This window comes from Pyrus communis, chromosome 11 (genome assembly GCF_041283825.1).
Source record: "Pyrus communis isolate YQ-2024b chromosome 11, ASM4128382v1, whole genome shotgun sequence".
NCBI classification, from domain to species: Eukaryota; Viridiplantae; Streptophyta; class Magnoliopsida; order Rosales; family Rosaceae; genus Pyrus; species Pyrus communis.
Window position 1 is genome coordinate 19,703,176 of NC_142575.1, and position 13,788 is coordinate 19,716,963.

Below are 13,788 nucleotides of genomic sequence, written 5' to 3' on the forward strand. Positions count from 1 at the left end.
AGCAAGTCAACAAGAAGTCTACTAATGGACAATAATAGATTACACATTAGTTATACACGTACAAACTGATTCCTAACCATTTGTTAGCGATGAAATATATTTGACAGGTACAATTTTTACAAAAGTGGGAGATGGAGAACCTTGTGACCATACGACATCCATTAAACTTAATTACCACCCTCAAATTGTTTAATTAAACCCCAGCAACCAACACGCATCGAGTTTTCTTGAGCCACCTCCTGTCCCATTCCCTCCCATTTTCTTCTCTTTTTATAGAGACTGTACATGATGAACATCCATGAACACCCAATTAGTTTCTCTCCCCAAAAACTAATTTATTGGTGTGAAAATTACGCACGGTGATGGCCATTTTCCCAAGTTAAAAATTGATCAAACAAATACATCGTCACGCCGCTTCTTCTGGTTGACTTCTGGATTTCCTTTTCTCATCATTGCCACAAATTCATCGTAATTAATTCGATCGTCCCGCAGGACATTATCCAGAAAATAAATATGTGAATTAGCATCACAATTAATTTCATATAACTTTCTGTATTTAATTAATCAAAACTCATGCATGAACAAATATTGATATGGAACTTACATTATCAGCGTCAATTTCAGCAATGATTTCTCTGATATCCCTTCCATCATGCATGCCGTAATCGCGGAGGGCTTGCTCTAGGTCTTCCGTCGTGATATACCTGATAACCAGAATGCATTTTGGCAACATTGTTATAAATAAGATGTTGATGATGATGAGTTATAACCTTACTCACGCGTAATGTAATTGAAATTTAAGAGGATTATGAAAAAGAAAAAGAATAAACATCTACTATATGATCTCTACATACCCGCTGTTGTCAGCATCGAAGTGTTGGAAGGCAGTGTAGAGATGTTCTTCTCTATCCATCCGGTTCAAGTGCATTGTTGCTGTGATGAACTCATCATAGTCTATGGTTCCGTTGCCATCAGCATCAGCCTAATAAAAAGACATTAATCAGAACTGAATGTACTAGGAATTAACGTAGTTTATAAAACTAAATTACACGCATGTGTATGTCGATTGGACGTGCACATGTAATGCATAAGAAAATAGTACCCACTGCTTCCATTAATTGTTGAGCTTCAAGTTCAGACAGCTTTGTCCCTTGCTTAGCAAGTCCTTGCTTCAGCTCTTCAAGTGTTATTGTTCCACTGTTATCTGTATCTATGCCCTTGAACATCTCTTTTAGCCCTATGATTTCTTCCTCTGATAAACAACCCGCAATTACCTATATAATATACATAAGTATGTTCATTTCAACAAAATTAAGTAACATGCTGAACACACTTGTTCAATCCATCAGAACTTAAAACATCAAACGCATATGCGTAGATCTATGCTGCATTTATGGTGAAGTGAGCGATAGAGATAAAAGGATGAAAGACATACCCGAAGCACAACTTTCTTGAACTCGTTCATTGCCTTAAATTGTTTGAGCCTGCTGAGCACAGCGTTGTCCAGAGGAATGTCAGGTGCTTCGCCATCCTCCTTAATCCATGGATGATCTGTTGAAAACCATTACATTATATATATAAAAGCATGTTAGAAATGATGTATGGGATGCATATACTAATTAAAACTTGTATATGTAAACGTATGATTACTAAGAACTTGGAAGGCTGTCAATCTCTATTTGGGGTCTGAATTCAACATCTTCCTCACAAGATCTTTCGCTTGAGTCGATATTGAAGGCCATGGGTCGCTTGAAAAGTCGAGGTGGCCTCGTGAGATGGCATTGAAGATCCCATATTCGGATTCTGTCAATCAATCAATTATTAAGTTTGTAATTTATAATAAATTCTTTCTTGCATACATAATTAGTTTCAATCTCTAAATTAATTGATAGACTGATTGATTAAATTATGTTATACCTGCCCAGAAGGGAGGAACACCACTGAGAAGAATATACAACATGACTCCAACACTCCAAATATCGACTTTTGGCCCATATCTCCTCTTCAACACTTCTGGTGCAATGTAATATGTAGTCCCCACAATATCCTTGAATACTTCTCCTGCAGTACTCATCATCACATAGAATATTAATTTTTTTATATTCGTCGGTTGGAAGTTAATCTAATGATATTAGTGCTCAGTTCAAAACCCTATTATTTGGCTGATTGAAAAGAACAAACTAGAATTCCTAGCTACCATTAACATTGGAGAATCAAATTAGGTTAAATTTACAGACATGATTATTAAGGCTAAAACCAAAGCTTGAAAATATGTATATGGTTTAACTGTTACCCAAATGGAATGAAATGAAATGAAGGGATATGGTTGTACTTAACTGCGTACCTTGTTTGTAAAAGACGGATAGACCAAAATCTGTAACCTTGACCGGAGAGTTTTCATCTTTATTGAGCATAAGGAAATTCTCAGGCTTGAGATCTCTGTGAATAACACCCATGGAATGACACGTGTGCACGATCTGAACAGTCGTCCTCAACAAGGCAGCGGCAGCGCGCTCCGTGTAATGTCCTTTTAAGATGATCCTGTCGAAAAGCTCTCCTCCTGCGCACAACTCCATGACCAAATGAACCGACTGCTTGTCCTCATAAGCTCCCTTGAGTTCCACAATGTTTGGCTGCCCCGTCAAATGATGCATGATCTGTACCTCCCTCCTCACATCCTCAATATCTTCCTTGTTCACCAGCTTCCGCTTGGCGATTGTCTTGCAGGCGAACTGCTCTCCCGTGGCCTTGTGCGTGCACAAGTGGGTAACACCGAACTGGCCCCGTCCCAGCTCCTTGCCAATGCTGTACGTGGTGCGAACGTCCTCCATGGGGCGGCCAAGGACGGGGCCAATAGGGCCCGGTTTGGCGGCCTTTCCTGGGTGAGTTGGGGAGGCGGAAGGTTTATGGTGATCAGCGTGGCTGGGGTTGGGGGCGGAATTGGCAGCGGTAGGGTTTTTGTCCGCAGCATTGTTGTTGTCACCCTTATTGTCGTCGTTTGGGGCATCATCGGTGTTGCGTTGAGAGCAACAGTTGCCCATGGCGGAAGAAAGAGAGAGAAAGAGTGGGGTAGGATGTTGGGCGTGGCCACGACAGGCAATGTCGGTTTAATTTTTGGGCTGAAGACAGGGTAAGGGTAGAGAGAGAGAGGTGGCAAAGGAAACAAGGGCTACAGGTTGCACTGACAAGGGTAACACAAAGGATGATGAGGGATTGTAGGAGTTTTGGTAAGTTTGGAAACTTGGAAAGGGGTTTGAAACAGTCTTGGGCGCGTCTCCTTGTCCTACGTGGGGGCCTCTCATTTTTCTATATTTCTTTGCATGCACACTACGTACTCTTCATGCATGGGGCTACACGAGGAGTATGTAGCAACTCGCGGTTTGTTTTTCTTACTGTTGTATCATTTTTAACGATGTTTAAAACACATATATTAACACATGCCCACGCTAACATACTGACGGATTACACGTGTTGACGTCTTATTCGTGGCTTGCCTCTCCAGCTGGTCTAGCGGGTCCTTGTATTGGCCCAAGGATAGTAATTGAACTCTATCAAACTGTCAACTACATGAGAAATTTTTATATGTGATGGGAACATGGATGGTACACCACGTGTTTTTATGTAAGTGGTGGAAAATTTTAATTTTTAGGTTATTAACATTTTAACAAACATATCCTACCATTTATATAATGACACGTGATGTACCGTCTCATGTGACGGTTGCATTGAAAAATCTCCCCAACTACATGAAGGTAGAGGTCATTTATGTTTATTATGGTCAACTACCATAATCACAAAATGTAGTTAAGTAAAAACGACGTAATTTCAACAAAGGGTAATACGAGGAGACCAAATTTTCTAAATCAAATCTCTAAACCAAATGAAGTGGCTGATGAGTTGGCTATGCCATGTCACTGACCTAGATTTTAAAAGTCTTAATTACTTATTAAAATTAAAAAAAAATATTAATGTTAATTAATTTCGATTACTCGTTTGCATGTTGAACTATGTGGAACTCTTCTTCTCCTACTCTCTCTTCTCTCCCAATTGTTCTCCCTCCTTTCTCTCCGTTGCCTCCTACCTCTAGTCCACCAACGACAAGAATTGACTGTCGGGGACGGTAAGATCATATCATCATTATAATTCTTTTTCAAATATAACCCCCGATTTTCAAACCAAATTGTCTTTTTAATAACTATGTGGATTTTACATGTCACGTAGGAACAGTTAATAATAAGCAGAAGGGGTTTTTGAACTTTAATCCTTCAAGAAGATTAAAATTTAATAAAAATCAAGGGTTGGATTGAATATTGATTTTAGTCCCTTAATGTGTACTTAATTCAAATTCATATTATGTTTTTGTTTTTATATTTAATAGATAACTTATGTAATGTTATTACATAAAATTTTAAATTTATTATTATATACATTTTAATTCATTAATTTTATTGAACATTCTCAAATTAGTGTACCTAAACGTCCGTATCATAATATATTTTATTAAATTAGTGTACTGAAATGCCCGTACCTAAATATATTGTAGTGAATTAGTGACACATAAGAAAATATGTAAAAACATAAGTGTACCGAAAATTCCGTAGCTAACTATATGATACTAAACTAGTGTACCAATATGTCGGTATCTAAATATATTATACTAAACAAATGTACCGAAATGTCGGTACCTAAACATATTATACTAACCCAGTATACCGAAATGTTCGTACCTAAATATATTGTAATGAATTAGTGACAGATAAGAAAATATGTAAAAAAACCTAAGTGTACCAAAAAATCTCTACAAAATTATTTTCTTATATAAGATGCTTACCATAATGAGAAATACAATTTATAATATTTTCATAAAATTTAAATTCATAAAATTATAAATAAATAAAAAAGAGACATTGAATAGATATGGTGGCATTAAATAGAGTCTAGAGACTAAAATCAAATTTTAATCTTGTATAAGACATTTTTCTAAATTTCATCTTATTTAGGGATTAAAATCTACTTTTCTATAAGCATAATGACCTTATTTTAAGAAGAAACATAAGAGTAACAATCAATATAAAAAGGAGTTCGATCATGGCCAGTACTAGTTCAAAAAATAGAGTTTATTTCAAGGTTTGGCCTGAGAGGAAGGAGGGAGCGGAGAGAAAGGAGGGAGAGCAATCGGGAGATACAAGAGAGGAGGAACAAGAGTCCCACATAGTTAAACGTGCAAATGGGTAATCAAAATTATCATTTTAATTTTGTTACTTTAATAAGTGATTAAGAGTTTTTAAAATATGGTTTAGTGACATGACATAGCCAACGTATCAGCCACATCATTTAGTTTGGGGGATTTGGTCTCACTAGCATTACCTTTCAACAAATCATCCTTATCATGGTTGCCATTGATGCGGTTTGCAACATTTTACCGGTTACATTAGCCTTGATAAGAAAGTACTTCTTAGGATTCAAATCGTTTGTATTTGACACTCTGTGTACGTATTTGTCTTGCTTGGTTTGAAGTTTGCAATAGTGTCATTACCAGCAATACGATATCATGGACAATGTGACCATTCAAATTTATACCACTCAAATTCAATAAGTGGCCAACACAAGTAGTCTAGAACATATATTTCGTCTCGTCATCAAACTGGTTATGTAAGTTCCTTAGACATGTATCAACTTTTGAATTATTGTTAATCCGTAAATTATACACCTTACGCCATACGAGCACTATTTTTGGTGCCATATCCTGAATATAGATTTTACAAAACTAAATTTAGATTTCTTCAAATTGGTGAACCCTAATTTCTTTGTTACCAATTGAAATAACTTTATACTTATCAACATGATGATGAAAATAGGAACAATTCTTTATGGATGGCGCTATCCATATACTTATTTTTACCTTTTACACCTCTCTCAATTTTCAATCGTTGGATTAAATGAATTAAAGAAGATTAGTGGATAAAAATTAACAAGATTAAAATTAACAAAAATGTGTAAGAAGTAAAATAAAAAATTCGCATGAATAACACTACACATCCTATATTTCAATAATTAACAAAACCTTTTTTTTTTTTCACCCAACTTGGGTGTTGGGTGGAGAGATGGCGTGAGGGGAGATGGCCCATGTCTAAATGAGGACAATCTTGTACCATGAACTCGTGACCCTCATTTAAATCGACGCCGGTTAGTTTTCATGACGCGGCTACCAAACTAAACAACGGAGAATAAATTAGTTACGAACTTGTCATCTATAAAAATCGAACTTAAAATTTGTCGCTTATATACTATTAAGTGGCAGCGCAAAAGAGAGTTAAGCCCCAATAATCCATTAAAGTGGTGAGTGGAGCTGAAACGTTTTGTGAAAGGTAAATTTTAGTTGAAAGTTTGCACTCGGTTCTGGGAAAACAAAGGTGAAAAATCTCTTCACTTGTGACCTTCACTAGCATTTAGAATTAAAGAAACGAATATTAAAACCATCTCCTTTTTTCTTGGTCAACAAAGGAATATAAAGTAAGGAACAAAATTGTTAAGAAGGAACATGATAGCATGGAAACCCTTATTATGCATTAGTTTAGCTTAATCAGCATCTGTATTTGTCCAACATATATAGGACTGTAATGTACTTGAATATATAGCGAAAAACAGATAATCCCGAACCGATTGCTTAGACGTCCAAATCTTATAACAGAAAGAAACACAAGTGATTGAAGTTGAGGAAATACATGTCAATAAGTAGGAATTGTTGGATCAGCCTTCTGAGCATACGCATGAATTCCGCCAGAAACATTGTATACTCTCTTAAAACCCTGAACGTCACAAATCAATATTAACAATCAAGACAATTTCACAAAACATAATTTAATCAATATAACTAGGCTGGAAACAATAAATATTAACCAATGCAGTATGTATATCATGCAGCATCTTTCCCGGATACTGCAGAAACAGCTTTCCACTCGTTTCAGGCAGATAAAATCAAAACGATATAAAAATGGAAAAAAAGGGTTCGTTCTACTTTTTAAGGAAATACAACTATGGCCTGGTAGGAATGGCAACATACACCTCCTTTGGCCATTGCAGATTTTCCACGGCTCCTTCCTCCCTCCAGAATCCAGATCCTTCCCTTCTTTTCATTCCCCTTAACTTTCCAATATTGAAACATCCTCTCTCCTCCACAATCTCAACCCCTCTCTAATCCTTAACAACAAAAAAAAAAAAATTAAAATAAAGAAAGCCCAACCACCATATAACTTGCTGTGATTCAACATGTTTTTTTATCTAGAAGAAACGACAGAAATTTATTAAAACTAGCTAAGACCCTTCAAGTTGGACCACTTTACAAGTAACCATAGCTGAACCAAATTCATTTTACGGCTGGTAACACATCCATCACTATATAAGAAAGAGAATAATCCCTTAACTCATTTGAAACAGAAGCCCAGAGGGCTGCCCAGTATTTTACTCTACCCTATAGTTCCTCTACTCCCACTTCCTTATAATCCTCAAAAATTACTCTATTACGCTCCAACCAAATGTTCCAAAAAACTGCCAACACCAAACAGCCCCACAAAGCTTTAGCTTTCCTCCCATTTCCTAAAGCCTCAAACTTGGTGCTTAGAAGCTCGAAGCAACCCTTTGGAATAACCCAACTAGCTCTAACTTCCTTGAACAATTTCCTCCACAGCTGTATCGAGTAAGAACAATGGAGAAAAATATGATTAACACTCTCCTCAGATTTACACAAACTGCCAGAAGCGCACTAGAGAGCATCTAGACTTGAACAACTTAGATTGATGTAGCTACTAGAATTTTGAGAAAGAAAAGAAAATGCAAGAAGCACTAGGGAGTATCTAGATCCCACAAGGAAATATAAAAATAAGTAAGAGGGAGTATCTGGATCCCACAGTGAAATGGAGTCATCTAATTTAGTAGGATTCCATTTATAGTAAATAACAAAGCAGAGAGAGCTGTACCTGTGTCTGCAACCACTTGGCAACCTGTAATGATCGCATGCCATGGTGACACTGCATTGTGGGACATGAAATGTCAACATATCGTACTGTGAAAACATGGATTGAATATACAATGTCCAGTGAAAGTAAGCACTATAGGCAGCACATCAACCAATACACAGTTACATACACCCTTTATTTCGAAAACTAAGAAATAACCCTCATACTTTAAAAAAAAAATTAAACCATAGAAACTGAATCTGAAAAACCATCTCCTTATAGGACCTACTTTTCTTTCAAATGGAGGAATGGACTTGCAAAAAAATAAGGGGAATTCATATATAAGGTGTCATTTTTCATGAACTCGATTCTTTTCAAAAATCTCCCTCTTAAACCTCAAAATGGTTAAAAACCATCCCCTATATGTTCTTCACACACACACACACACAAACAGAGATATACATATGTGGAAAAATAACACTAAGTTGGGTTCACTATGTTTCCTTCAAAGAATTTATAAAATTCTAAAACTTCTGGAGCGATTGGGAAATCTAAATTAGATAATATTATACACAATACCGACTAGTTAATTTGATCTTTAATCTCGTTATCAAATTATAATTTTTTAAACATAACCTAAGAAGAAATATAAGGAATTCTACTTCATTCCTGCCGAAGCCACAAAGATAAAAGTTTATTATCATATTTAGAAGTTATGGTATACCTACCATGTTAACCCATGTTCGTGTTGTGCATTGGGTATAACACATATTACAGTATCACCAGAGTGAATATAAGTTATTATTCTGGGAAGATACCTAATCTAGAAACAAGATTAAGCACTATTCCCACAGTGCCGCAGCCAAGTCTCCACCCACAAAAAGGTTGATAAAAACTTATATATATAGTTTCACGTTTGCAAATCTTTCAAAACAATTATATGTTAAGTTATTTTCAAACAAAAATATACAATATAAAGAGAAAACTGTTAGCGCCAAAGGTTTGTACCAACCATAACATAAGTATCCTTTTGAGGATCAAACTTCGTAGTTATTTCAGGTCCCCAGCTCCCAAATTGTCGAAGAGGAAGAACCTGGAAACCCAGCAAAGATGCTTGAGCTCTGTCAAACAAAGGTAATATAAGTAAACAAAAGAGAAAAGTGCTTATTAACCATAGTCAAAAGCTCCTCCAAAGTTGTATAAACTATATACATACATACACACACGCATTACAAGGAATTTCAGTGTTAGAAAGAAAAAAAATAATAATCTATGACAATTTTTGCGCTTTCTTACATTATCTAACAGTGTATACATGAAATTGAGAAAAAAATATACATTCATATTATACAACATAAAAATTAGTAAAAAAACGGTGAATCTTAGTACAAAAACACAAACGATGCGCCAAAAAAGAAAAAAGAGCTGCAATCTAAAGTTAACTTTATCAAACGATTTCTTAACATAAGGATATAAATAAAAACTGAGGCATTGACCACTCAGAAAGAGAACAAATAGAATTAAATTTGAGTTTAGAGGATGAAGCTTTGACGTATTAGAAATCCTATCATTTCTCTCCCTCCACATAGCACACCAAGGGATCAGATCCAAACATCACCGCATTAATGCCTTGCCTTAGAACATTACAACCCAGAGTGGAAGCAAATTAACCACAGACTGGACCATAGTGTTTATCTAGTTAGAGAATACAATGGCAACAAAAATTAAGAAGTATGATCCACTGTCTCACCACTAGCTTTGCACATTAAAACACACTAATACAGATGAGATTTCCTCAAATTGAGCAAATTCATAAATACTGCAATTTTCTACAGTTTTCCTCAGGTCCAGGTTACTGTTATAACTCATTTCAAATTTGAATTTCTCACCATGTCATAAATCAAGTGCATTTCATTCCTTTCTAGAAATGAAAACAGAGCATTCATAAAAAATGATTCTCTAGACAAACAGAAGATAAAATATCAGAGCATACACTTCATCAGGTTCTCGAACATCAATTAATTGTGCCTCATCTACGAAACTGGGATCTTGCATCTTCACATGAAGCTCCTCAGGTTTAATGTCTTGAAGTAATGATTCTTCCCTAACAGAATATGGTGCAAGTACAGAAATAGATTAGTACACTCAAGTGTGAGTCAGCAGCTTGACTGCATTGTCAAGTAAGAGATTAGTAAGAGACATGCTTTTAGGACGTACCTCTCTGAAAGTACTTGCAATAAATGCCATCCAAATTGTGTTTTGCACCTTACAACTTTGTTCAAAGATGCACTAAAAGCAGCCTCCTCAAACTCAGGTACCTGGCACATTTTTGCATCACACAACTGTGGAATCATATTGGTTCAAGAAACATAATACATAGCAGAAATTAATATTCAGTGTATTTTTCCTATCAACTGTTTCACTGGCATTAATTTCAGATTCACATGGTAACACATCATCGTCGATAAATAATTTGAAAATCATTAAATTCATGTTCTAAAACAAAAGTCAAGGCAGGGTACTATCCATAAAGCAACATACAAAAAATAACAGTGCTTTAGAGATTGATTAATTAACGATGGTTTCAACTAATACTAAGTTTCTTTGGCTTTTATATTTATAGTCTCCCATAGACTTTCCCTACAACAAATCAGACCATCTATCATGAAATGGTAGAGCTGAGCTAATCGAAAGGCAAGCATAAAAGATCTAAAACGTGATACTTGCAAGTGCCAGCTAGCGCAATTAGAAAGTCCCTTGGTGTTGTATCGATGGACCAGGGATAAAATCTCATCTATGTGTGAGGGGGTACATGGGATGGGAGAGGGCTACCTCCATGATGACCCCACAGGCCCATACAGCCTAGAGTGGACCGACAGAAGAAAGTGGTCGAAAACCTCTATCTTCTAATATGTATCAGATATATATTTTTTTATTTTGTATGAAATACACTTAGTGGTTATAAATATATAATGCTTCAATTTAGCATCAAACTGTTTCCTACATTTTTCATTTAGACTCCCTTTACGTGCAAGATATTGCAAAAGAGCTAGTTCCCCTAATATAAATAAATAACTCCTGTAAGTTCTGCAAGAAATTATTTAGGAGAAGATAAAACACACTTCCAAGCAGGAAAAAATAACAGAATCGGATGGTAATTTTTCTACTCAATTCTATCAATGCTCCCACGATGTATGCAGTACTCAGAAAACCACAATTAAACAAGAAAGTAACTACAATGTCTCTGATGTTATATAAAACATTAAGGACAAATATTTATGTCATCAGCATACCATTTGCCCCTTTCTCACCCATCCAAGCATTCCCCCCTCTTCCTTGGATGGACATATTGAGTATTCCGTAGCAAGATCACTGAGATCCTCACCTGCATTAGCACAGCACAGCAGCGCAACAACCAAATTTAGAAGAGAATGTCAAACTTCAAATTTTGTTTCACGATTATGATTAAATTTTTTACAGGAAAAAACTTCATATGATTGAAGGAATTAAGGCATTCAACAATACTTGAAATCTCAAAGTTTCTGAAAAAATCACAGATCAATTATAAACCAACAACATTAGCATTGACCCTTTTAGCAACCAAAACTCACGAAAACAAACCTGCTGAAACTCTCTTCTGAATATCCACAAGAAGTTCAAGGTTGTCTTCCTTAAGAAGCAAGTGCTGCACCAATATTTCCCTTCCGGTTCCAGAGCCGCTTTCAGCACTAAACGAAGCTGAAAGAAATACAACTTAGAACTCTTCCACAAGGAAATGCAGTGCCTGTATCATTAAAGGAGTGTGTGTGTGTGTGTGTGTGTGTGTGTCGTTTTCGCTTACCCGGAACTGGAAGCATGTTCAATCCGTTCAATCAACTCAATTCTAATTTTCATTTCCTTGGTGGGGATAATAGAGGATTTAATGGCATTACTATTCAGTATTTTGATTACCAAGTTTTCTAAGCAACAAGACATTTCAATACTTTCCATTTTTCTCAAACAACCATTGAACAACAAAATCTAAAACAAGCTACCCAACATTGCATTTGAAGAAGGAAATAAATTCAAATTTATTTACGAATGGTTTGGTCACCTCACCTGTGCTCTTGGGGGGAAAGGGAGTACCCATCAGGCGCAGCGGAAGCCGCCTCTCGCGGGAAGAAGCGGGTTTGCAGGAGGTGTGAGAGAGAAAAGTAGGGTGACAGAGCGGTGCAAAAGTGGAGACTGTGGGGAGATTAGAAGAAGAAGAGAGGTGGAGGTTGGGAGTGAGAAGAGCATTCAGAGCTGGAGGCGCTGTTGCTATTGGTCTCAGATTACAAGAAGCTCTGAACATTTTTCGCCCTTCCCCTTTCAAAATTGATAGATTAGGGCTGAGGGAGATTTGGTTTCAGAGAGTAGTGGTGTTCAAACTTCACTCACAATCTTTGTACATCAACTGAAGGTTGGGGTTGATGCTACTCTGTAATATCTCCCTTTGTTGAAGAATGTATAAACTCAAATGGATTCGTTGGACCAAATGGAGAAAATAAAATTGAATTTGGACAAAACACTTTTTTTTTTTTTTTCCTTTTTTTTTTGGCTGCTTTAATGGCAAAAATAATTCCTGTGTTATAGTCATTTGACTAATTTAATCCATGTTTCAAATTGGCCAATTTAATCCTCATGCTTATCTTCTTTAGTCAATTAAGAACATTTTATCTAATCTCTGTCAAAAAAAATTATAACCTGTTTTATTTTATTTTTAAATATTTTAAATTAAATAGATAATATTATAAATAAGTTTATAACTATTTATGAATTTTTAACTCAAATTGGATAGAATGTCCTTAATTAGCTAAGAGAGATAAATACCATGACCGAATTGGCCAAGTTAAAAACGTGAGACGAAATTGGCACAATGACCATTTTGACATTTAAGCCATTATTTTCTTCTAGCATTTCATTTTCCTTGTTTATTTGGCAGCACATATGGTAAGGCTTGGAAGGAGAATATAAATTTGGAATTTGGACAATACTTGCAATTTTGTCAACATTTACTAATTTTCTTAATTGTGTATTAATGGATTGTATGCACAATGCAATATGTTTACTTACATGGAATGAATTTATAAGGAATGTGTATCATTTTCTTCACGTGTTTACTAACAACCAAGGATTTAAAAGGAGTATGTATAAAGGGAAGCTTGTTCGTATTCTCATTCTTTCATATTTACGTTTCTTCTCATGATAAGTAAACATGTCCTTATCTTACATTGTTGTAAAAATAGGTATGGGATAAACACACTCCCTTAGCTATCTCATCGCATGCCTTCATTTTTCAAGTACATCGTACCCAAAATCAACACGACCAATCTACTTTTGGATTCCTTTAGTTGTTCGTAAGCATATTCCTTGCAAATACTTTCCTTATAAATAAACTTGATAACAGTGTATAAAGTATCGTTTCTCTCTCTCATACATAAATTACAATGTTGTATCCTTTCTTCCTCAACTGAGAAACATACAGATAACTCTACAACACCTCACAAACAGTAGCTCGAACACTACAAAAGATTAAACATCACAAAGGAAGATTACATGTAACAGACTTACAATGAACAAAACAACTACCAAACTCCCTACGAAATCAAACTCCGGTATTTTCCCACCCCAGTGTTCTCCCTTGAAATCCTAGTTTTACTTACCTTGCATCCTCCAGGTCATGAATGCGCACATCGGGAACTTTACTTCATAGGAAAAAAAATTCACAATCAACCTTTCTTGTTCTCTCTCTTCGGATATGACGGATCTTCGTCTCTATAGATTGCGAATGAAGTTTCATGAATGGACAAAT

At 35.8% G+C, this 13,788-nt stretch overlaps 1 protein-coding gene and 1 pseudogene across 1 annotated transcript; both read right to left on the bottom strand.

Moving 5' to 3' along the window:
* Positions 1–390: 390 nt before the first annotated feature.
* On the bottom strand, positions 391–3,053 carry LOC148693018 (calcium-dependent protein kinase 17-like; annotated as a pseudogene).
* A 3,492-nt stretch (positions 3,054–6,545) lies between these two features.
* LOC148693019 (rhodanese-like domain-containing protein / PPIC-type PPIASE domain-containing protein) lies at positions 6,546–12,461 on the bottom strand. The gene is made up of 8 exons (XM_088679540.1): positions 12,054–12,461; positions 11,577–11,693; positions 11,249–11,340; positions 10,173–10,273; positions 9,949–10,059; positions 8,968–9,076; positions 7,977–8,027; positions 6,546–6,809 (listed from the first exon to the last, which is right to left on the bottom strand). The coding sequence occupies exons 1-8, from the start codon at positions 12,286–12,288 to the stop codon at positions 6,729–6,731; spliced, it is 897 nt and encodes a 298-aa protein (XP_088535666.1). The 5' UTR covers positions 12,289–12,461; the 3' UTR covers positions 6,546–6,728.
* Positions 12,462–13,788: the final 1,327 nt, after the last annotated feature.